The following is a 25,237-nucleotide window of genomic DNA, read 5'->3' as shown; positions in this document are numbered from 1 at the left end:
TTCGTATCAGTTTACAGCAGTCTTTCCCAACCAGTGTGCCTCCAGCTGTTGCAAAACTACAACTCCCAGCATGCCCGGACAGCCAAAGGCTGCAACAACTGGTGTCACCCTGGTTGGGAAACAGGGCCCCCCCCTGCCCACAGGTTGATGGGTTTCCTTCGTATGAGTTTAGAGCAGTGTTTCCCAACCAAGCTGCCTCCAGCTGTTGCAAAACTACAACTCCCAGCATGCCCGGACGGCCAAAGGCTGTCCGAGCATGCTGGGTGTTGCAGTTTTGCAACAACTGGTGTGACCCTGGTTGGGAAACAGTGCCCCCTTGCCCACAGGTTGATAAATACACTTTGTATCACTTTACAGCAGTGTTTCCCAACCAAGCTGTCTCCAGCTGTTGCAAAACTACAACTCCCAGCATGCCCAGACAGCCTTCGGCTGGCCGAGCATGCTGGGTGTTGTAGTTTTGCAACAAATGGTGGCACACTGGTTGGGAAACAGCGCCCCCCCTTGCCCACAGGTTGAAGGTACATTGTATTTTTGCACAGGCAGGAAAGCTGATGAAGATGTAATTCTCGGTCGCAGGTTCCCCAGCTATATTCCTCCTCATCAGCCTTACCTACCGCATTTGTATCGATCTAGACAGAACTAAATTGGAATGGTGGGACAAGGTCGGCAAATTCTATCACCCAATGAGAAAATCTCCTTCCTGTCTCTGATGAGTAAGCGTCTGTCTGCATCAATACTGATGGGAACCCGTTCAGCGCTCTTCTGGCCCCCGGGACAGCCTCTACCCTCCACCAGGCCTGGGTTACACCGAGACCTTCTGTAGTGAAATGCATTAGCTTTAACTATTAAAGAATTTTTTTTCCCCTAGTGCAGCATAGGCTATTACTAGAGAATAATGTAGAGGTTCTTGCGTATGCCTTGTGCTTACCTGTTTTAGCTGATGTGGCAGGCGTGGGTATTTTAGCCATTAGTGATTGGGAATCCATCTCTGAAATGACCTAAACGAGTACTCCAGGATATGAAAACGTATCCCCTTGCCTTAAAGGGGTATTCTAGTAAAACACACACACACACTATATATTATATTATAATATATATAATATATATTATATATATATATATATATATATATATATATAGACACACATATATATATATATATATATATATATATATATATATATATACACATACAGACACATTTATATCAAATGGCTCCAGAAAGTTAAACAGATTTGTAAATTACTTCTATTAAATAATTTTAATCCTTCCAGTATTTATCAGCTGCTGAAGTTGAGCTGTTCTGTCTGACAACAGTGCTCTATGCCGACACCTGTCTGTCTGTCTCAGGAGCAAATCCCCATAGCAAACCTCTCCTGCTCTGGACAGTTCCTGACATGGACAGAGGTGTCAGCAGAGAGCACTATTGTCAGACAGACAAGAACAACTCAACTTCAGCAGCTGATAAGTACTGGAAGGATTAAGATTTTTTTAATAGACGTAATTCACAAATCTGTTTAACTTTCTGGAGCCAGTTGATCTGAAAAAAAAAAAAATGTTTTTTTTACAGGAATAACCCTTTAAGGATAGGGGGTACGTTTCAAATAGGGAGGGGGTCCCTACACAAGAACCTCTACATGCGTCTACTTTACTAAGAAAACCCATGTAGTGTGAACTGACAACCCACTTATGAGTCTTATCAGTTTTACTGGGTGACCTCCAGCACTAACAGCCTTATTAGATGACCAGGTGCACTGATCAAATGCCACACTCTCAGCCAGAGGATTTATGGGAAAGGCAGCATTATTAAAAGGAGTACTACCGGATATGAAAACTTCTCCCCTATCCTAAGTATAGGGGATAAGTTTCAGATCTCTGGAGGTCTGACCACTGAGACCCCTCATGATCTCCCGTACGGGGCCCTGGCAGTCCGAGGGAAGGGGACGTGTTCGACCACTGCACGAATAGCGGCTGACATGGCCCTTCCATACAACTCTATAGGAGTGCCGGAGCGCTGCATTGAGAGGGCATGTCAGCCGCCACTTCGCACGGTGGTCGAACACGACCCCTTCCCTTGGACTGCCGGGGCCCCGTATTGGAGATACCAGGTCCCAGCAATGGGACCCCCTGCCATCTGCACCTTATCCCCTATACTTAGGATGGGGATACGTTTTTATATCCCGGAGTACCCTTTTAATAATGCTGCCTACATTTAACATAAATCCTCTGGCTGAGGGTGTGGCGTTTGACCAGTGCACCTGGTCATCTAAGGCTGCTAGTGTTGGAGGTCACCCAGTAGAACAGATTAGACTCATAAGTGGGCTGGTGTCCGTTCACACTACATGCATTTTCTTAGTCAAGAAGATGCATGTAGAGGTTCTTGCGTATGCTTTGTGCTTACCTATTTTAGCTAATGCGGCAGGCATGGATTTTCAGCAGTTTCCGATTTCAAATCCAATCACTGAATTTACTTGATAATGCTGCCTACATTTCCTACAAATCCTCTTATTATTCAAAGAAATACTGCTATCAGACGAAAGTGATTTGACCTGTATTCACAATTGAGGTGTTTTATGAAGATTTAAGGTCTTTAGGCTGTGTTCACACTTTAAATTCTTGTGCTGTAATTAGCCAAACTTGCAATAAAAACTGCAGCACTAGTTAACATTTTTTACTGTGATTTGCACCATTGCGGAAAACAGCATCTATTTTTGCCAGGGTGTTGAGAAAATCATGGCAAAAACACTAGAATCGCAGCAAGAAACTGAGTGTGTGAACACAGCCTCAGAAGAGATGTATAATTCCCATACCATAGAGAGTGCAGCAGTATACAGATAGAGCCGGAGGGTAGAGTTATAACTACTATATATCCTGATCCCATATAGATAGCAGCAGTATACAGATAGAGCTGGATGAGAAGTGTATGACTACCATATATCCTGATCTCATTGAGACAGCAGCAGTATACAGATAGAGCTGGAGGGGAGGTTTATAACTACTATATATCTTGATTCCATTAGGATAGCAGCAGCAGTATACAGATAGATCTGCAGGGATATGACTACTATATATCCTGATCTTATAGAAATAGCAGCCGCAGTATATAGATAGAGCTGGAGGGGAGAAGTAGAACTACTATATATCCTGATCCCATAGAAATAGCAGCAGCAGTATACAGATAGATCTGTAGGGGTATGACTACTATATATCCTGATCCCATAGAAATAGCAGCAGCAGTATACAGATAGATCTGTAGGGATATGACTACTATATATCCTGATCCCATAGAAATAGCAGCCGCAGTATATAGATAGAGCTGGAGGGGAGAAGTAGAACTACTATATATCCTGACCCCATAGAAATAGCAGCAGCAGTATACAGATGGATCAGGATATATAGTAGTCATACCCCTACAGATCTAATAGAAATAGCAGCCGCAGTATATAGATAGAGCTGGAGGGGAGAAGTAGAACTACTATATATCCTGATCTCATAGAGGTGAATAAGTACTATCTATTGTGATCCCATAGAAATAACTGTTTGATTTGATCAGAGGGGACGGCCATGGGGTTTCTAACCACCTATACGCCACAGTCACTATTGATCATGGCATCTAAGGGGTTTATATAGCCAGGATCAGAGTTATCTCTAATTTCAGAGTAATACACTGGGGGGTGGGGCTCAACTCCCTGTGCCCGTTCTTTATCTCTGATAATATGGATAGGGGGTTAAAAAGTATGCAGTGAGCTCCCTCTAGTGGTGGCTGCAGGCAGTCATAATTTTACCTTGTATCTTTGTTTATCCAGGGGATTAACAGACCTCAAACAACTGAATAGAATTTTTACTTATGGTAATAAAACCCGTTTATCATCTTCAGTGACATTCCCCCTTGTCTGGAATAGACCCAATTACAAGCAGTACCCTACAAGACGTTAACTCCATACCAGATGACCATAAATAAGTAATAGTTTTCAGTAACTCGCACTTAGATGAAGCAATATGTCTGGAGGGTTATAGGATCTACTGGAAATGCAGCGTCACCAGTCATCAGTCTGTCATGGCCGCTGCGGGGAAGGAGACGACCAGTCAATGCTTTCTTACCATCCCCTAAGGGCGCGCTCCAGACGGTCATCAGGAATACTTTGAAACCACAGGAGACATTAAGCGAGACGAAAAGCGAACTCGTCGGGTGCTATAAAAACAGAGCCTGATGTTCTGGTAGACCAGTGTTTCTTAACCAGGGTGCCTCCAGCTGCTGCAAAACTACAACTCCCAGCATGCCCGGACAGCCAAAGGCTGTCTGGGCATGCTGGGAGTTGTAGTTTTGCAACAGATGGATGCAGGCTGGTTGGGGGAAAGTGTCTGATTGCAGGGGGTACGAACGCTGGGACCCCCGCGATCTCCTGTACGGGGTCCCGGCTCTCCCGTGCAGGAGGCTTGATGGCCACAGCCTGACACCGCGGCCGACACATCCCCTCCATGCATCTCTATGGAAGAAGCGGAGATGCAGCATTCGTGCATCCCCGCCTCTGTATGAAGGGGCATGATGTCAACCTTACAGAGTCGCAGCAATGCCGGGTCCCCGTATGGGGGTCCCGGCGTTTTGATCCCCCGGGATCAGACACTTATCCCCTATGCTGCGGATAGTGGGTAAATGTAAGACTGCAGCACCCCTTAAACCAGAAATGGGACAAAAAATTACTTATAAATGCGCTGTCATAAACTTTGCAGAGATCATGGCACAAGCAAATATAAGAAACTTTGTAGCAAAAGAAAATACTTCTCTCTCCTCTTATCAAACTTTTCACCCCCTCTATTCTACTGCTCAAAACAACTTCTCTGAAAACATCTCAGCTTTGTCCTTTGTGCAAGACAAGCAATACAAGTCTATAGAGGGGAAGGAGGAAGCTCAAGACAAGCAATACAAGTCTATAGAGGGGGGGAAGGAGGATGCTTAAAACAAGCAATACAAGTCTATAGAGGGGAAGGAGGAAGCTCAAGACAAGCAATACAAGTCTATAGAGGGGAAGGAGGAAGCTCAAGACAAGCAATACAAGTCTATAGAGGGGGAAGGAGGGAGCTCAAGACAAGCAATACAAGTCTATAGAGGGGAAGGAGGAAGCTCAAGACAAGCAATACAAGTCTATAGAGGGGGAAGGAGGGAGCTCAAGACAAGCAATACAAGTCTATAGAGGGGGAAGGAGGGAGCTCAAGACAAGCAATACAAGTCTATAGAGGGGGAAGGAAGGAGCTCAAGACAAGCAATACAAGTCTATAGAGGGGGGAAGGAGGAAGCTCAAGACAAGCAATACAAGTCTATAGAGGGGGAAGGAGGAAGCTCAAGATAAGCAATACAAGTCTATAGAGGGAGGAAGGAGGAAGCTCAAGACAAGCAATACAAGTCTATAGAGGGGGAAGGAGGGAGCTCAAGACAAGCAATACAAGTCTATAGAGGGGGAAGGAGGAAGCTCAAGACAAGCAATACAAGTTTATAGAGGGGGAAGGAGGAAGCTCAAGACAAGCAATACAAGTTTATAGAGGGGGAAGGAGGGAGCTCAAGACAAGCAATACAAGTCTATAGAGGGGGAAGCTCAAGACAAGCAATACAAGTCTATAGAGGGGGAAGGAGGAAGCTCAAGACAAGCAATACAAGTCTATAGAGGGGGAAGGCGGAAGCTCAAGACAAGCAATAAAAGTCTATAGAGGGGGAAGGAGGGAGCTCAAGACAAGCAATACAAGTCTATAGAGGGGGAAGGAGGAAGCTCAAGACAAGCAATACAAGTCTATAGAGGGGGAAGGAGGAAGCTCAAGACAAGCAATACAAGTCTATAGAGGGGGAAGGAGGGAGCTCAAGACAAGCAATACAAGTCTATAGAGGGGGAAGGAGGGAGCTCAAGACAAGCAATACAAGTCTATAGAGGGGGAAGGAGGGAGCTCAAGATAAGCAATACAAGTCTATAGAGGGAGGAAGGAGGAAGCTCAAGACAAGCAATACAAGTCTATAGAGGGGAAGGAGGAAGCTCAAGACAAGCAATACAAGTCTATAGAGGGGGAAGGAGGGAGCTCAAGACAAGCAATACAAGTCTATAGAGGGGAAGGAGGAAGCTCAAGACAAGCAATACAAGTCTATAGAGGGGGAAGGAGGGAGCTCAAGACAAGCAATACAAGTCTATAGAGGGGGAAGGAGGGAGCTCAAGACAAGCAATACAAGTCTATAGAGGGGGAAGGAGGGAGCTCAAGACAAGCAATACAAGTCTATAGAGGGGGGAAGGAGGAAGCTCAAGACAAGCAATACAAGTCTATAGAGGGGGAAGGAGGAAGCTCAAGATAAGCAATACAAGTCTATAGAGGGAGGAAGGAGGAAGCTCAAGACAAGCAATACAAGTCTATAGAGGGGGAAGGAGGGAGCTCAAGACAAGCAATACAAGTCTATAGAGGGGGAAGGAGGAAGCTCAAGACAAGCAATACAAGTTTATAGAGGGGGAAGGAGGAAGCTCAAGACAAGCAATACAAGTTTATAGAGGGGGAAGGAGGGAGCTCAAGACAAGCAATACAAGTCTATAGAGGGGGAAGCTCAAGACAAGCAATACAAGTCTATAGAGGGGGAAGGAGGAAGCTCAAGACAAGCAATACAAGTCTATAGAGGGGGAAGGCGGAAGCTCAAGACAAGCAATAAAAGTCTATAGAGGGGGAAGGAGGGAGCTCAAGACAAGCAATACAAGTCTATAGAGGGGGAAGGAGGAAGCTCAAGACAAGCAATACAAGTCTATAGAGGGGGAAGGAGGAAGCTCAAGACAAGCAATACAAGTCTATAGAGGGGGAAGGAGGGAGCTCAAGACAAGCAATACAAGTCTATAGAGGGGGAAGGAGGGAGCTCAAGACAAGCAATACAAGTCTATAGAGGGGGAAGGAGGGAGCTCAAGATAAGCAATACAAGTCTATAGAGGGAGGAAGGAGGAAGCTCAAGACAAGCAATACAAGTCTATAGAGGGGGAAGGAGGAAGCTCAAGACAAGCAATACAAGTCTATAGAGGGGGAAGGAGGAAGCTCAAGACAAGCAATACAAGTCTATAGAGGGGGAAGGAGGGAGCTCAAGACAAGCAATACAAGTCTATAGAGGGGGAAGGAGGGAGCTCAAGACAAGCAATACAAGTCTATAGAGGGGGAAGGAGGGAGCTCAAGATAAGCAATACAAGTCTATAGAGGGAGGAAGCTCAAGACAAGCAATACAAGTCTATAGAGGGGGAAGGAGGGAGCTCAAGACAAGCAATACAAGTCTATAGAGGGGGAAGGAGGAAGCTCAAGACAAGCAATACAAGTTTATAGAGGGGGAAGGAGGAAGCTCAAGACAAGCAATACAAGTCTATAGAGGGGGAAGCTCAAGACAAGCAATACAAGTTTATAGAGGGGGAAGGAGGAAGCTCAAGACAAGCAATACAAGTCTATAGAGGGGGAAGGAGGAAGCTCAAGACAAGCAATAAAAGTCTATAGAGGGGGAAGGAGGGAGCTCAAGACAAGCAATACAAGTCTATAGAGGGGGAAGGAGGAAGCTCAAGACAAGCAATACAAGTCTATAGAGGGGGAAGGAGGGAGCTCAATACAAGCAATACAAGTCTATAGAGGGGGTAGGAGGAAGCTCAAGACAAGCAATACAAGTCTATAGAGGGGGAGGAGGGAGCTCAAGACAAGCAATACAAGTCTATAGAGGGGGAAGGAGGGAGCTTAAGACAAGCAATACAAGTCTATAGGAGGGGAAAGGAGGAAGCTCAAAGCAAGCAATACAAGTCTATAGAGAGGGAAGGAGGAAGCTCAAGACAAGCAATATAAGTCTATTGAGAGGGGGGAGGAGGGTGCTCAAGGGAAGAAAATTAAGTGTAAGGAGGGATCTCTCATCCACCAGCTCTGGAAGCCTCCAATAGAAATCTGCCAAAAAATACCATATACAAGTTACACAGTCATGGCCGTAAATGTTGGCACCCCCAAAATTTTTCTAGAAAATAAAGTATTTCTCACAGAAAAGGATTGCAGTAACACATGTTTTGCTATACACATGTTTATTACCTTTGTGTGTATTGGAACTAAACCAAAAAGGGAGGAAAAAAAAGCAAATTGGACATAATGTCACCAAACTCCAAAAATGGGCTGGACAAAATTATTGGCACCCTTAACTAAATATTTGGTTGCACGCCCTTTGGAAAAAATAACTGAAATCAGTCGCTTCCTATAACCATCAACAAGCTTCTTACACCTCTCAGCCGGAATGTTGGACCACTCTTCCTTTACAAACTGCTCCAGGTCTCTCTTATTGGAAGCAATTATAAGATCTCTCTACAGGGGATCAATGGGATTTAGATCTGGACTCTTTGCTGACACTTCAGAACTCTCCAGCGCTTTGTTGTCATCCATGTCTGGGGCTTTTTGACGTATGTTTTGGGTCATTGTCCTGCTGGAAGACCCAAGATCTCGACTCAAACCCAGCTTTCTGACACTGGGCTGTACAGTGCGACCCAAAATCCATTGGTAATCCTCAGATTTCATGATGCTTTGCACACATTCAAGGCCCCCAGTGCCAGAGGCAGCAAAACAACCCCAAAACATCATTGACCTCCACCATATTTCACTGTAGGTACTGTGTTCTTTTCTTTGTAGGCCTCATTCCGTTTTCGGTAAACAGTAGAATGATGTGCTTTCCCAAAAAGCTCTATCTTCGTCTCATCTGTCCACAAGACGTTTTCCCAGAAGGATTTTGGCTTACTCAAGTTCATTTTGGCTAAATCTAGTCTTGCTTTTTTATGTCTCTGTGTCAGCAGTGGGGTCCTCCTGGGTCTCCTGCCATAGCGTTTCATTTCATTTAAATGCCGATGGAGAGTTCACGCTGACACTGATGTTCCCTGAGCCTGCAGGACAACTTGAATATCTTTGGAACTTGTTTGGGGCTGCTTATCCACCATCCGGACTATCCTGCGTTGACACCTTTCATCAATTATTCTCTTCCGTTCACGCCCAGGGAGATTAGCTACAGTGCCATGGGTTGCAAACTTCTTGATAATGTTGCGCACTGTGGACAAAGGCAAATCTAGATCTCTAGAGATGGACTTGTAACCTTAAGATTGTTGATATTTTTCCACAATTTAGCCTCTCAAGTCCTCAGACAGTTATTTTCTCCTCTTTCTGTTGTCCATGCTTAGTGTGGCACACACAGACACACAATGCAAAGACTAAGTGAACTTCTCTCCTTTTTATCTGCTTTCAGGTTTGATTTTATATCGCCCACATCTGTTACTTGCCCCAGGTGAGTTAAAGGAGCATCACATGCTTGAAACAATCTTATTTTTACACAATTTTTAAAGGGTGCCAATAATTTTGTCCAGACCATTTTTGGAGTTTGGCGACATTATGTCCAATTTGCTTTTTTTCCTCCCTTTTTTTGGTTTAGTTCCAATACACACAAAGGGAATAAACATGTATATAGCAAAACATGTGTTACTGCAATCCTTTACTGTGAGAAATACTTCACTTTATAGAAAAATTTCAGGGGTGCCAACATTTACAGCCATGACTATATAATGTTCAGAAATAGTGCTGCTCATTATGTACACACAGGGAAGCTTATCCTGAAAAGTCATGACATGAAATGACAGATAACTATGTAACTATGTAACTATGATAGGCTTTAAAGCAGTGTTTTCCAAACAGTGTGCATCCAGCTGTTGCAAAACTATAACTCCCACCATGCCCCGACAGCCAACAGCTGTCCGGGCATGCTGCGAATTGATGTGTTGCAACAGCTGAAGGCACACTGTTTGGAAACCACTGCTTTAACAGGTTAAAAAACCCAAATCAACCACCCAATCAAGGAAATCTTGGTTAATGGAAGGGGGTCCTCTGTTCAGGATCCCATCTTTTGGCCAGAGTAGAGGGTGACTTCAAAGAGCGTCTCTCGCTCTGGACGACTTGACCTGTCCTGTATTACACATTGATGTAAATGGTCACAGTGTTATGCTTCATTTCCCTTCCATGGGGGCGCTGCAGAAAATCTCAACACTTTCAGATTTCTCCCCTTATCACAGCAGATCGCTGAGGGCACCAGAGGGAGACCCTTTGTTATTAAAGGGGTACTCTGCTGGAAAACATTTGTTTTAAGTCAACTGGTGCCAGAAAAAGTTAAACAGATTTGTAAGTTACTTCTATTAAAAAATCTTAATTCTTCCAGTACTTAGCTGCTGTATGCTCCAGAGGAAGTTGTGTAGTTCGTTTTTGTCTGACCACAGTGCTCTCTGCTGACACCTCTGTCCATTTTAGGAACTGTCCAGAGTAGAAGCAAATCCCCATAGCAAACCTCCCCTCCTCTGCACAGTTCCTGACATGGACAGAGGTGTCAGCAGAGAGCACTGTGGTCAGACTGGAAAAAAATACACAACTTCCTCTGGAGCATACAGCAGCTGGACAGATTAAGTTTTTGTAATAGAAGTAATTTACAAATCTGTTTAACTTTCTGGGAACAGTTGATAAAAAAAAAAAAAATGTTTTCCAGCGGAGTAACCCTTTAACCTTTCGTCAAGAGACCCTGGACAAGCAAAGTTTGTCATTCTGTGAGGCTTCCCCTCTTTTCAGATCCATTCCTGGCTTTGTATTCAACGTTATTGCAATTAAAATGTGTGAACACTGCCTAAGGGAGACAGTCGGAACGCTCTACCCCACTATCTGTTAGTCCAATAAAGATGTAATGAAGTGGGAGAGCACTTGCTCCACTGTCACACCACTCAATTGGGGGACATAATAGACCAGTGGGACCCTTAGTCGGACCACCAGGAACTGATCATTTATTCCCTATCCTGTGAATTTAGCTTGAAACCAACTTTTAGAGCAGTGTTTCCCAACCAGCGTGCCTTCTGCTGTTGCAAAACTACAACCCCCAGCATGCCTGGACAGCCGTTTGCTGTCCGGGCATGCTGGGAGTTGTAGTTTTGCAACAGCTGGAGGCACACTGGTATGGGGGAACACTGTATTATAGTCATAGGTTTCTGTCTGATTAGGGGTTATCCAGGAAATAAAAAATTTTTATATATCAACTGGCTCCAGAAAATTCAACAGATTTGTAAATTACTTCTATTAAAAAATCTTAATCCTTTCAGTACTTATGAGCTTCTGAAGTTAAGGTTGTTCTTTTCTGTCTAAGTGCTCTCTGATGACACCTGTATCGGGAAACGCCCAGTTTAGAAGCAAATCCCCATAGCAAACCTCTTCTAAACTGGGCGTTTTTTTTCCTGGATAACCCCTTTAACATTGAGGCCTAGTCCGGCCGCTGTAGACTGTCTTTATTTTTTTATGTTCTATTATTATTCAGCCGATTAGGACATTCTTTTCTACTACCTCGAAAAGCCACTAATAGAATACGGAAGAAAACTGAAAATTGATAAACTGAGAACCTTTGACCATTGGAAAGATATCTGCCAATAAATATTGGCTATAAAACAAGAAAACAGATCAAAAGCAAAGCAAGATTACACAACTGTATTATAGTAACGCACGTGAGGTCAGGTGGAGGGTAAAACAAGATAGATAGAAGGGCGCCTTCATGCAACTTACATTTTTTTAATAAAAATTACATATGAATATATATATATATATATATATATATATATATATATATGTGTGTGTGTGTGTGTGTGTGTGTGTATGTGTATGTATATATATATATATATATATACACATATATATATATATACATATATATATATATATATACACACACACACACACACACACACACACAAGCACAGTATATATATATATATATATATATATATATATATAAACACACACACACATATATATATATATATATATATAATACATATTTATGAAAACTGCAACATTGGGATGCACAGAAATTGTAGCTGGTTGTACGGATCAAGTGGCTAAATAATCAAAGTATCGATATCCATTTGAATCAAAGTGGGAAAATAAACATTATATGAGGTTAGTATAGAGGTCATATAATTACACAACAGTCCATGCCAAAGTCAGTGTCCATCAATAGTTTTAGATTGAAGGTATACAAGGTTCGTCCAAACTGTGAGGTCACGTATGGCAGATACAAACATCATGTACAATATATAGACTCACCCCCGCTTGCATATTCCATTATTAGGTATAATGTCTTCTCAGTTTCTATGACTTCAAAGAGTTTAACTGAAAGAACGAGAGAGTTAATGAGATGATAGATATAGATAGAGAGATAGATATGAGATAGATACAGTGGGGCAAAAAAAAGTATTTAGTCAGCCACCAATTGTGCAAGTTCTACCACTTAAAAAGATGAGAGGCCAAATTATGGTGGAAAATAAGTATTGGTCACCTACAAACAAGCAAGATTTCTGGCTCTCACAGACCTGTAACTTCTTCTTTAAGAGTCTCCTCTGTCCTCCACTCGTTACCTGTATTAATGGCTCCTGTTTGAACTTGTTACCAGTATAAAAGACACCTGTCCACAACCTCAGTCAGTCACACTCCAAACTCCACTATGGCCAAGACCAAAGAGCTGTCGAAGGACACCAGAAACAGAATTGTAGACCTGCAGCAGGCTGGGAAGACTAAATCTGCAATAGGCAAGCAGCTTGGTGTGAAGAAATCAACTGTGGGAGCAATTATTAGAAAATGGAAGACATACAAGACCACTGATAATCTCCCTCGATCTGGGGCTCCACGCAAGATCTCACCCCGTGGTGTCAGAATAATCACAAGAACGGTGAGCAAAAATCCCAGAACCACACAGGGGGACCTAGTGAATGACCTGCAGAGAGCTGGGAACAAAGTAACAAAGGCTACTATCAGTAACACACTACGCCACCAGGGACTCAAATCATGCAGTGCCAGATATGTCCCCCTGCTAAAGCCAGTACATGTCCAGGCCTGTCTGAAGTTTGCTAGCAGTTGGATGATTCAGAAGAGTAATGGGAGAAGGTCACATGGTCAGATGAAACCAAAGTAGAACTTTTTGATAAAAACTCAACTTGTCGTGTTTGGAGGAGAAAGAATGCCGAGTTGCATCCAAAGAACACCATACCTACCGTGAAGCATGGGGCCATGTATCGTGAGATTTTGAGTGAAAACCTCCTTCCATCAGCGAGGGCATTGAAGATGAAACGTTGCTGGGTCTTTCAGCATGACAATGAGCCCAAAAACACCACCCAGGCAATGGAGGAGTGGCTTCGTAAGAAGCATTTCAAGGTCCTGGAGTAGCCCATCCAGTCTCCAGATCTTAACCCCATAGAAAACCTTTGGTGGGAGTTGAAAGTCCGTGTTGCCCAGCGACAGCCCCAAAACATCACTGAGGAGATCTGAATGGAGGAACGGGCCAAAATACCAGCAACAGTGTGTGAAAACCTAGTGAAGACTTACAGAAAACGTTTGACCTCTGTCATTGCCAACGAAGGGTATATAACAAAGTATTGAGATGAACGTTTGTATTTGACCAAATACTTATTTTCCACCATCATTTGCAAATAAATTCTTTAAAAATCAGACAATGTGATTTTTTTTTTTCCTCATTCTGTCTCTCATAGTTGAGGTTATACCTATGATGACAATACTTTTTTCCCCCACTGTAGATAGATATTAGACAATTGCTTAACACTAATAAGAAATTTTACAGGAAACTAAAACACTAAAATAATAGATAGATAGAGAGATAGATAGACTGAGATAGACAGACATGAGATAGACAGACATGAGATAGACAGACATGAGATAGACAGACATGAGATAGACAGACATGAGATAGACAGACATGAGATAGACAGACATGAGATAGACAGACATGAGATAGACAGACATGAGATAGACAGACATGAGATAGACAGACATGAGATAGACAGACATGAGATAGACAGACATGAGATAGACAGACATGAGATAGACAGACATGAGATAGACAGACATGAGATAGACAGACATGAGATAGACAGACATGAGATAGACAGACATGAGATAGACAGACATGAGATAGACAGACATGAGATAGACAGACATGAGATAGACAGACATGAGATAGACAGACATGAGATAGACAGACATGAGATAGACAGATAGATAGATAGATATGAGATAGATATGAGATAGATATGAGATAGATATGAGATAGATATGAGATAGATATGAGATAGATATGAGATAGATAGATAGATAGATATGAGATAGATATGAGATAGATATGAGATAGATTAGATATGAGATAGATATGAGATAGATAGATATGAGATAGAAAGATAGATATGAGATAGATAGATAGATATGAGATAGATAGATATGAGATAGATAGATATGAGATAGATAGATAGATATGAGATAGATATGAGATAGATATGAGATAGATAGATATGAGATAGATAGGTATGAGATAGATAGATATGAGATAGATAGATAGATATGAGAGAGATAGATAGACATAAGATAGATAGATATGAGTTAGATAGATATTAGACAATTGCTTAATACTAATAAGAAATTTTTGCAGGAAACGAACACTAAAATTATATAAATCTTTACTATGGCATCTTACCAATATTCGGGTGATTTAGGATCTTCATTATTCGGACTTCCCGAAATAACTAAAAAAAAAAAAAAGAAAAGAAAATTGCCATTATAATGTATGTAACAAAGCAAAGACTTGGCAGAATCAGGCAGCACTAATTAGAAAGGTCCTATGGTATAAAAAGACAGGGCCCGGGGGCTGCATTCGGATTGGGGTCCAGCTTTACATTATGTGCCCCCCCCCCCTCTCTCTCTCTCAACAAGCAAATTGCCACTGCCATAAAAGTGAGGGGGGTTTTACAAACTGCACATATGGTAGAAGTAAAGGCCTTAAGTGGGAACTGTTGGCAGAATTTGGCTGAAAACTACGTAAGCCAAGACCAAAAAGTTGAAAATAGCTAAAATGTGAACTCAGGGCCAGTACGGTGTCCATTTCAGGACATCATCAGCCGTCAGCCATAACTCCGTCCCCCGTCAGCCAAGACAGCGTCCCGCCTCCTTCCTCTGACCAAGGTGTCAGCTGCAACTCCCTCCACCGTCATCCGAAACTCCCTCATCCGAAACTCTGTCATCCCTCAGACGAAAAACCTTCCTGCTGTGTAGTAGAGCAGAGTCAGTGTCGGCTCTCTGGTATACGGGTTCTGCTGTACCTGCTATTCGGTGTCGGCTCTGCTGTACCTGCTATTCTGTGTCGGCTCTGCTGTACCTGCTATTCGGTGTCGGCTCTGCTGTACCTGCTATTCGGTGTCGGCTCTGCTGTACCTGCTATTCGGTGTCGGCTCTGCTGTACCTGCTATTCGGTGTCGGCTCTGCTGTACCTGCAATTCGGCGTCGGCTCTGCTGTACCTGCTATTCGGTGTCGGCGCTGCTGTACATACTATTCGGTATCGGCGCTGCTGTACATACTATTCAGTGTCGGCTCTACTATACATGTTATTCAGTGTCTGCTCTGCTGTACATACTATTCAGTGTCGGCTCTACTATACATGTTGTTCAGTGTCGGCTCTACTATACATGTTATTCAGTGTCGGCTCTACTATGCATGTTATTCAGTGTCGGCTCTACTATACATGTTATTCAGTGTCGGCTCTACTATACATGTTATTCAGTGTCGGCTCTACTATACATGTTATTCAGTGTCTGCTCTACTATACATGTTATTCAGTGTCTGCTCTACTATACATGTTATTCAGTGTCTGCTCTACTATACATGTTATTCAGTGTCGGCTCTACTATACATGTTCTTCAGTGTCGGCTCTACTATACATGTTATTCAGTGTTGGCTCTACTGTACATATTATTCAGTGTCGGCTCTACTATACATGTTATTCAGTGTCGGCTCTACTATACATACTATTCAGTGTCGGCTCTACTATACATACTATTCAGTGTCGGCTCTACTATACATGTTATTCAGTGTCTGCTCTACTATACATGTTATTCAGTGTCGGCTCTACTATACATGTTCTTCAGTGTCGGCTCTACTATACATGTTATTCAGTGTCGGCTCTACTGTACATATTATTCAGTGTCGGCTCTACTATACATGTTATTCAGTGTCGTCTCTACTATACATACTATTCAGTGTCGGCTCTACTATACATACTATTCAGTGTCGGCTCTACTATACATGTTATTCAGTGTCGGCTCTACTATACATACTATTCAGTGTCGTCTCTACTATACATGTTATTCAGTGTCGGCTCTACTATACATGTTATTCAGTGTCGGCTCTACTATACATGTTATTCAGTGTCGGCTCTACTATACATGTTATTCAGTGTCTGCTCTATTATACATGTTATTCAGTGTCGGCTCTACTATACATGTTATTCAGTGTCGGCTCTACTGTACATGTTATTCAGTGTCGGCTCTACTGTACATGTTATTCAGTGTCGGCTCTACTGTACATGTTATTCAGTGTCGGCTCTACTGTACATGTTATTCAGTGTCGGCTCTACTGTACATGTTATTCAGTGTCGGCTCTACTATACATGTTATTCAGTGTCGGCTCTACTATACATGTTATTCAGTGTCGGCTCTACTATACATGTTATTCAGTGTCGGCTCTACTATACATGTTATTCAGTGTCGGCTCTACTGTACATGTTATTCAGTGTCGGCTCTACTATACATGTTATTCAGTGTCGGCTCTACTATACATGTTATTCAGTGTCGGCTCTACTATACATGTTATTCAGTGTCGGCTCTACTATACATGTTATTCAGTGTCGGCTCTACTATACATGTTATTCAGTGTCGGCTCTACTATACATGTTATTCAGTGTCGGCTCTACTGTACATGTTATTCAGTGTCGGCTCTACTATACATGTTATTCAGTGTCGGCTCTACTATACATGTTATTCAGTGTCGGCTCTACTATACATGTTATTCAGTGTCGGCTCTACTATACATGTTATTCAGTGTCGGCTCTACTATACATGTTATTCAGTGTCGGCTCTGCTGTACATACTATTCAGTGTCGTCTCTACTATACATGTTATTCAGTGTCGGCTCTACTATACATGTTATTCAGTGTCGTCTCTACTATACATGTTATTCAGTGTCGTCTCTACTATACATGTTATTCAGTGTCGGCTCTACTATACATGTTATTCAGTGTCGGCTCTACTATACATGTTATTCAGTGTCGGCTCTACTATACATGTTATTCAGTGTCGGCTCTATTATACATGTTATTCAGTGTCGGCTCTATTATACATGTTATTCAGTGTCGGCTCTACTGTACATGTAATTCAGTGTCGGCTCTACTGTACATGTAATTCAGTGTCGGCTCTACTGTACATGTTATTCAGTGTCGGCTCTACTGTACATGTTATTCAGTGTCGGCTCTACTATACATGTTATTCAGTGTCGGCTCTACTATACATGTTATTCAGTGTCGGCTCTACTATACATGTTATTCAGTGTCGGCTCTACTATACATGTTATTCAGTGTCGTCTCTACTATACATGTTATTCAGTGTCGGCTCTACTATACATACTATTCAGTGTCGTCTCTACTATACATGTTATTCAGTGTCGGCTCTACTGTACATGTTATTCAGTGTCGGCTCTACTATACATGTTATTCAGTGTCGGCTCTACTGTACATGTTATTCAGTGTCGGCTCTACTATACATGTTATTCAGTGTCGGCTCTACTGTACATGTTATTCAGTGTCGGCTCTACTATACATGTTATTCAGTGTCGGCTCTACTATACATGTTATTCAGTGTCGGCTCTATTATACATGTTATTCAGTGTCGGCTCTATTATACATGTTATTCAGTGTCGGCTCTATTATACATGTTATTCAGTGTCGGCTCTACTATACATGTTATTCAGTGTCGGCTCTACTATACATGTTATTCAGTGTCGGCTCTACTATACATGTTATTCAGTGTCGGCTCTACTATACATGTTATTCAGTGTCGGCTCTACTGTACATGTTATTCAGTGTCGGCTCTACTATACATGTTATTCAGTGTCGGCTCTACTATACATGTTATTCAGTGTCGGCTCTATTATACATGTTATTCAGTGTCGGCTCTATTATACATGTTATTCAGTGTCGGCTCTATTATACATGTTATTCAGTGTCGGCTCTACTATACATGTTATTCAGTGTCGGCTATGCTGTACAGACTCTGTATCACATGTAGTGTCCGTAGTACACGTGCAAGTTTCACCGTTTCGGCTCTGCTATACATGCTGCTGAGGGAGAATCGTCTGAGGGATGACGGCGTTTTGGATGAGGGAGTTTCGGATGAAGCCGATTGGTGTGAGGGAAGAGGCGGGACGCTGTTTCGTCTGACCCGGGATGGAGTTACGGCCAGGCTGCCACTGAGATGACAGAAAAGTGACAGCAGGGCGGCAGACAGCTAAAGCCATTCCACATCTCAGTCTGCACTATTTATCTGATTGTTTTTTATGCAGATAGAGAAGCAATATTCCACAATATTCTCACCAGAAGATGTAACAGATGTGATATGTATAAGCAGATTAATGACATGGCCGGAACAGCCCGCTGGGGTCTATATAGCTGGGCAACCATATAAAGGGCCAATAAGACTAGTAGCTGTGTATATACATTAGAGACAGGCTGTCTAGGACATGCTGGGAGTTGTAGTTTTGCAACATCTGGAGGTCCACAGTTTGGGGACCACTGTCCTAGAACCAGAGAGCGGCTGATCGGTTTTATGATGGGGGAACACTGCAGGTCGGGATGACTATTTACCCACCTATCATCCATTTAATTATTATAATTTTTTTTTTTACCAAAAATCCTTTCAAGTGGAATGAGATCCGCAGGCTCCGCTGGGCGAGCAGTGATTTGCTGTGCGACTTGCGCATATGTCTCCCAGAGCTGAGGCTTCATGGCGGCCAATAAAAGGCTCTGTCTGGATGGGTATGTATATATAGATATATATATATATATACACACATATACATACAGTGGTCCCTCAAGTTACAAAATTAATCGGTTCCAGGACGACCATTGTATGTTGAAACCATTGTATGTTGAGACCAGAACTCTATGGAAACCTGGTAATTGGTTCTGAAGGCACCAAAATGTCATCCAAAAATAGGAAAAAGTGAGAATTAAAGAAGAATAAGTAGATAAGTAATACAGATAAAGCAAATCCTTACATATAAAAGTAAGAAAGATCTGCTGGGAGCTATAAATCACTGTCTATGTCAGTGTTTCCCAAGCAGGGAGCCTCCAGCTGTTGCAAAACTACAACTCCCAGCATGCCGGGACAGCCAAAGGCTGTCCGGGCATGCTGGGAGTTGTAGATTTGCAACAGCTGGAGGCACCCTGATTGGGAAACACTGATGTAGAGGGTTGAATAATTTACAAGGACAAGAGGTAAACACTGGTCTATGTAGAGGACAGGGGCTTCTTCGGGGTCCTGTACAGTACACAGTGTCCTAAAAAAGTAACATGGAGCCGCCCTCACCTGGTGTCCAAAGAAGCAGCTATCCCTGGTACAGGTAAAGTGTACAGAACATTTAATACCTCCCTGTACTGTAGGAGGCGCTACCAGACACCAGTCAGTGCATACACTTCAGTAATACAGGTGTTTTACCAGTAAATTGCTCATTCTGATTGGTCGGTTCTTCCGGCCATTGACATGTTTCACAGATCTGGACTGTCCATAGCATTGTATGTTGAGTCTGATTTCAACTTACAATGGTCCAGAAAAGACCATTGTATGTTGAAACTATTGTATATTGAGGCCATTGTAAGTTGAGGGATCACTGTATATATATATGTATTTTTTTTATGAGAGTCCTCTCAGTATACGGGATATCAGGCTGCTGCACAAATGGAAGGGCACAAAATTATTAACATTTACAACTCTCCTAATCATTCTCCTCTAATGAGAGAGCGAAGGAACAAAGACGCCCATGAAGCTCTATTTATAGAAGAAGCCGAGCGCAATCTATACAAGGCCATAGGCTCACCGCACGTCATTAACCCCATCAGTGCCAGTCGGTGTAAGAATAGGATTAAAAGAAGAATTTCCTTTTTTTAAATGAACTGGTGCCAGAAAGTTAAACAGATTTCTAAATTACTTCTATTAAAACATTTTTAATCCTTCCAGTACTTATTAGCTGCTGAATACAACAGAGCTCTCTCTCTTGCTGACATCATGAGCACACTGCTCTCTGCTGACACCTCTGTCCATTATAAGAACTGTCCAGAGTAGGAGAAAATTCCCATAGCAAACCTATACTGCTCTGGACAGTTCCTAAAATGGACAGAGATGTCAGCAGAGAGCACTGTGTTCCAAAAAGAAAACAATTTCCTCTGTAGTATTCAGCAGCTAATAAGTACTGGAAGGATTAAGTTTTTTTTATAGAAGTAATTTACAAATCTGTTTAACTTTCTGGCACCAGTTGATAAAAAAAATAATAATAATAATCCACCGGAATACTCCTTTAAGGTCTTCAGATCAGACAATACATAAGTGTCAGATTATCAAGATTTTTGGAATATAACTTTAAGAGTGCCTGTGATGACCTTGTTAAATGTTATAATCCTCCCAGGTCACGGCCCCCATCATGATAAACCACCCCCTGCCTTTATTTTTATTATTTTTTAGTTTTCTACCTTGATATTGCTCTGTATTTTCTGCTCAGTCTCAGTCAGATTCACAGACTGGGAAGGGGTGTTCCCCAGCAGGCGTGACATCATCTGAAGCCATACAGGGGAGAATTTCCTCCCTCACTCTGCTACACACAGCCCAGAGCAATTCAGTGTAAGATGAGCTATGATTGGCTGAGGCTGCACACACACCCCACAGCATTTCCTGATTTTGGACTTCTGCCAGGCCAGCAGGAGTCCAAAGTCTGTGCAAGAGATAGGGGGAAATGTGCTCTGGACAAGTAGGGAGACACCTAGTGGACGCTTTTTTTTAAACACAAATAAAACATAAAAAACTTCATTTATTTATAAATTTTTTAAACAAAGTACATTACAAAGATTTTTTATTTATCATAAGGAGTGCAATATCAAAAATGTATTAGATTTAATCAGAGTGCCCATTTAACAGATTAAGGAACATAAAGTGATTGATCTCACTCACTGGAGAGAAAACAACATCTAAATGGTAGATTCAGCACAGGTATTAGAGGTTATCGGATAATGCAGTGTTTCCTAACCAGGGCGCCTCCAGATGTTGCAAAACTACAACTCCCAGCATGCCCAGACAGCCAAAGGCTGTCTGGGCATGCTGGAAGTTGTAGTTTTGCAACACCTGGAGGCGCCCTGGTTAGGAAACACTGGGATAGTGTATATGGGGGTCCTTCTGGCAGTTTATAGGGAGCATACTGGCACCATGTGGGGGCGCTTTGGCATGGTTTATTGAGGCACTTTTTATGGGTGGTACACTGGCACTATTTATGGGGTTCTCACAGTTTACTAAGGTCCTATCACACTGTTTTTTGGACACTTGCACTAGTTATGGGAGGGTACTCTAGAACTATTTCTTATGGCCCTGTTTCTCAAGAGTCCATTGGCACAAGTTATGTTAGAGCACTCTAACAATTTATTGTGGCCCTATCAGTGGCGTAGCTATAGAGGTCGCAAGGGTCGCAATCGCGACAGGGCCACTTCACTATACTATGCTGCAGCCAGGACCGGGCTGGATATCGGGCACGCCGGGCCGTCCAGTGGGCTGTCTGCTTCAATGCAATGTTTAAAAACTTTTTTTTTTCTTTAAGTTTGCGGCCGCTCTTACCCCTCCTCCTGCCGCAGCGGATTGGCTGCTGGAGGCAAACGTGCGCCGCGCAGGCACAAACGTCTTCTTGCTCCTGGCGCCGAGGAAGATGTTAAGGCTGGCAAGCAGATGGGAGCCGGTGCTCCCTATCTGCCTCTGACCCCAACATCCGCGGCAACATATTCCTGGTGGCCTTCCGTCTATGTAGGGGCCCCCAGCAGTGCCCCCCCCCCCCTCCGAACTAAGACCCATAAAAACCTGGAACCCCAACCTCCCGCACCCCTGGCCCAACCTCCTGCACCCCTGGGCCGCGCTGTAGAACGGGACTCTGCTTTGGCCAGGGCACTAAAGCTTCCGTGAGGCCTGCTGCCTCCGACGCTGGATTCCCGGGACCGGATCACCCAGAACTCACGGCGTAAGCAGGTGAGGTGGCCGAGGACCGGGGGAGGGGGTTATGTGCGAGTACATGTATCTTTGTATTATTGCGTTTGTGTATGTATATGTATGTAGAATCTGTGTATGTATGTAATGTATGTATGTAGGTGCAAGCGCAATGTATATATGCATAGGGGGGGGGTTTGGGGTCTGGAGGCAGCGTGTGTTTGAATGATGTGTGTGTGTATGTATGATGTATGAATGATAGATGTTGTGTAAGCAAGATGTATGTATGATGTGTGTAAGCTAGAAGGATATATGTATGATGTGTGGACATGTATTATGTTGGGGGATCTGGAGGCAGCAGGTGTATGTATGATATGTGTTTATGTATGATGTGTATGTATTATACATGTGTGGGGGGCCCAGAGGTGGCGTGTGTATGAATGATGTGTGCGTATGTACTGTATGTATGATGTATGAATGATGTGTGTAAGCAAGATGTATATGTATGATGTGTGGAGATGTATTATGCAGAGGGATCTGGAGGCGGCGGGTGCATTTATGTATGATGTATGAATGATCTGTGTATGTATGTATAATGCATGTGTTTGGGGGGGGTCCGGAGGTGGCGTGTGTATGAATGCTGTGTATGTATGATGTATGTATGTATAATGCATGTGTTTGGGGGGGTCCGGAGGTGGCGTGTGTATGTATGATGGATGTATGTATGTATAATGATGTGTATATGAATGATAGATGTGTGTAAGCAAGATGCATGTATGATGTGTGGGAGGGTACAGCGTATAGCATGGTTATTTCTGAGGGTTTATATTTAGGGGCACAGTGTGTGGCAGTATTAGGCTGCATTCACACCACGTTTTGTACATACGGGTGCCAGATCCGGCGGGGGGAGGGGCAAACCGGGCGCTCCCGTACCCCAGCCGGATCAGCCCGTGACTCCATTTACTTTAATGAGCCGCCTGGAGTCAAACCGTAGTATACTACGGTTTTAGGTCCGGTCACAAAACCGCATACGGGTCAAAACTGAGCCGACCGGAGTCACTGTTTGACTTCGGTAGGCTCATTAAAGTAAATGGAGTCACGGGCTGATCCGGCTGGGGTACGGAAGTGCCTGGTTTGCCCCTCCCCCCGCCGGATCCGGCACCCGTATGTACAAAACGTGGTGTGAATGCAGCCTTGTATTTAAGAGGTACAGTGTGTGGCAGTATTATATTCAAGGAGTACAGTGGGTGGTAGTTTTATATTCAGGGGATTAAGTAGGTGGCAGTATTATATTCAAGGAGTACAGTGGGTGGTAGTATTATATTCAGGGGGTACAGTAGGTGGCCGTGGCAGTATTATATTCAGGGAGTACAGTGGTTGGCAGTATTATATGCAAGAGGTACAGTGGGTGGCAGTATTATATTCAGGGAGTACAGTGGGTGGCAGTATTATATTCAGGGAGTACAGTGGGTGGCAGTATTATATTCAAGGAGTACAGTGGATGGTAGTTTTATATTCAGGGGATTAAGTAGGTGGCAGTATTATATTCAAGGAGTACAGTGGGTGGTAGTTTTATATTCAGGGGATTAAGTAGGTGGTAGTATTATATTCAAGGAGTACAGTGGATGGTAGTTTTATATTCAGGGGATTAAGTAGGTGGTAGTATTATATTCAAGGAGTACAGTGGGTGGTAGTATTATATTCAGGGGGTACAGTAGGTGGCAGTATTATATTTAGGGAGTACACTGGGTGGCAGTATTATATGCAAGAGGTACAGTGGACGGTAGTTTTATATTGAGGGGGTGCAGTATTTAGCAGAATAATAATGATTATTGTCTTCATACGGAGGATGAGGATCTACTGACAAAGTGAGAACCTATGATGTCCGGGTGTCAGACTCTGCAGAGAAGATGGAGCTGGAAGACGTCTTGACGTTTGGACCAGATGAAGAAGAAAAGAAAAGACAACAGAGAAGACGTCACTCAGGTCACTGATATCATTGTGTTTTCTCCTGACTGTCCCATCAGAGCTGGAGTCACTTGTTAGTTCCGCATTGATGATGGGTGATGCTGTACCCTAATCTGTGGCTCTCCAGCTATTGAAAAACTACAACTCGTATAATGCCTGAGGCTCTCCAGACATGATGGGAGTTATAGCTTTACAACAGCTGATTGGGTGATTGGTGGGGGTCCCAGCAGTTGGACCCCCTCCAGAAAAATAGGCTGCTTATTCTTAAATGCCTGTTTTGTCTGCCTGGCCCTGCCTGTTAGTCACTTATATTGTTGTGTATTCCCCTGACTGTAGTCACGGATATCTTTGTGCAGCCAAGTGAGGGGTCGTCCGGTATTGGGGAAGAGGGTCGTTAGGTGGTAGGGGGCCCAGGGCAATTTTTCGCACCGGGGCCCCGTGATTTCTAGCTACGCCCCTGGTCCCTATAGTATTGCTTATAGGGCCCACATTGGCACTATTTATTTTAGAGCACTGACAGTTTATTGGGGTCTTGTGGCCCTGTTTATGAGAAGTACACTGGCACTAGATATAATAGGGTACTGACATATTTTATTAGGGCCCTACTATATTGGTATTGTTTATAGAGACCACATTGGCACTATTTATGGGAGTGCACCCCTGCATGGTGTATTAAAGCCTTAAAGGGGTACTCCAGTGGAAAACTATTTTTTTTTTTTTATTACATCAACTAGAGCCAGAAAGTAACACAGATTTGTAAATTACTTCTATTTAAAAATCTTAATTCCAGTACTTATCAGCTGCTGAATGCTCCACAGGAAGTTGTGTAGTTATTTTCTGTCTGACCGACTTAAAAGGGTACTTTACTGGAAAACATTTTTTATTTTATTTTTTATTTTTTTTTAAATCAACTGGTGCCAGAAGGGTAAACAGATTTGTAAATTACTTCTATTAAAAAATCTTAATCCTTCCGGTAGTTATCAGCTGCTGGTTTGATCCACAGGAAGTTCTTTTATTCTTGAATTTCCTTTCCAGTCTGACCACAGTGCTCTCTGCTGACACCTCTGTCCATGTCAGGAACTGTCCAGAGCAGGAGAGGTTTGCTATAGGGATTTGCTCCTGC

At 43.0% G+C, this 25,237-nt stretch overlaps 1 protein-coding gene across 7 annotated transcripts in view; it reads right to left on the bottom strand.

The window, feature by feature from the left end:
* MARK1 (microtubule affinity regulating kinase 1) overlaps positions 1–25,237 on the bottom strand; it is a 180,425-nt gene that overhangs the window by 56,234 nt on the left and 98,954 nt on the right. For all 7 annotated transcript variants that reach the window (XM_056568384.1, XM_056568382.1, XM_056568381.1 and 4 more), the window contains exons 4-5: positions 14,564–14,612; positions 12,130–12,195 (exon numbers count right to left, since the gene is read on the bottom strand). In XM_056568384.1, coding sequence (XP_056424359.1) covers positions 12,130–12,195; positions 14,564–14,612 — 115 coding nt within the window. The remainder of the gene's footprint in view (positions 1–12,129; positions 12,196–14,563; positions 14,613–25,237) is intronic.

Source organism: Hyla sarda, chromosome 3, assembly GCF_029499605.1.
Source record: "Hyla sarda isolate aHylSar1 chromosome 3, aHylSar1.hap1, whole genome shotgun sequence".
NCBI classification, from domain to species: Eukaryota; Metazoa; Chordata; class Amphibia; order Anura; family Hylidae; genus Hyla; species Hyla sarda.
This window is presented reverse-complemented; position numbering and strand designations above follow the sequence as displayed.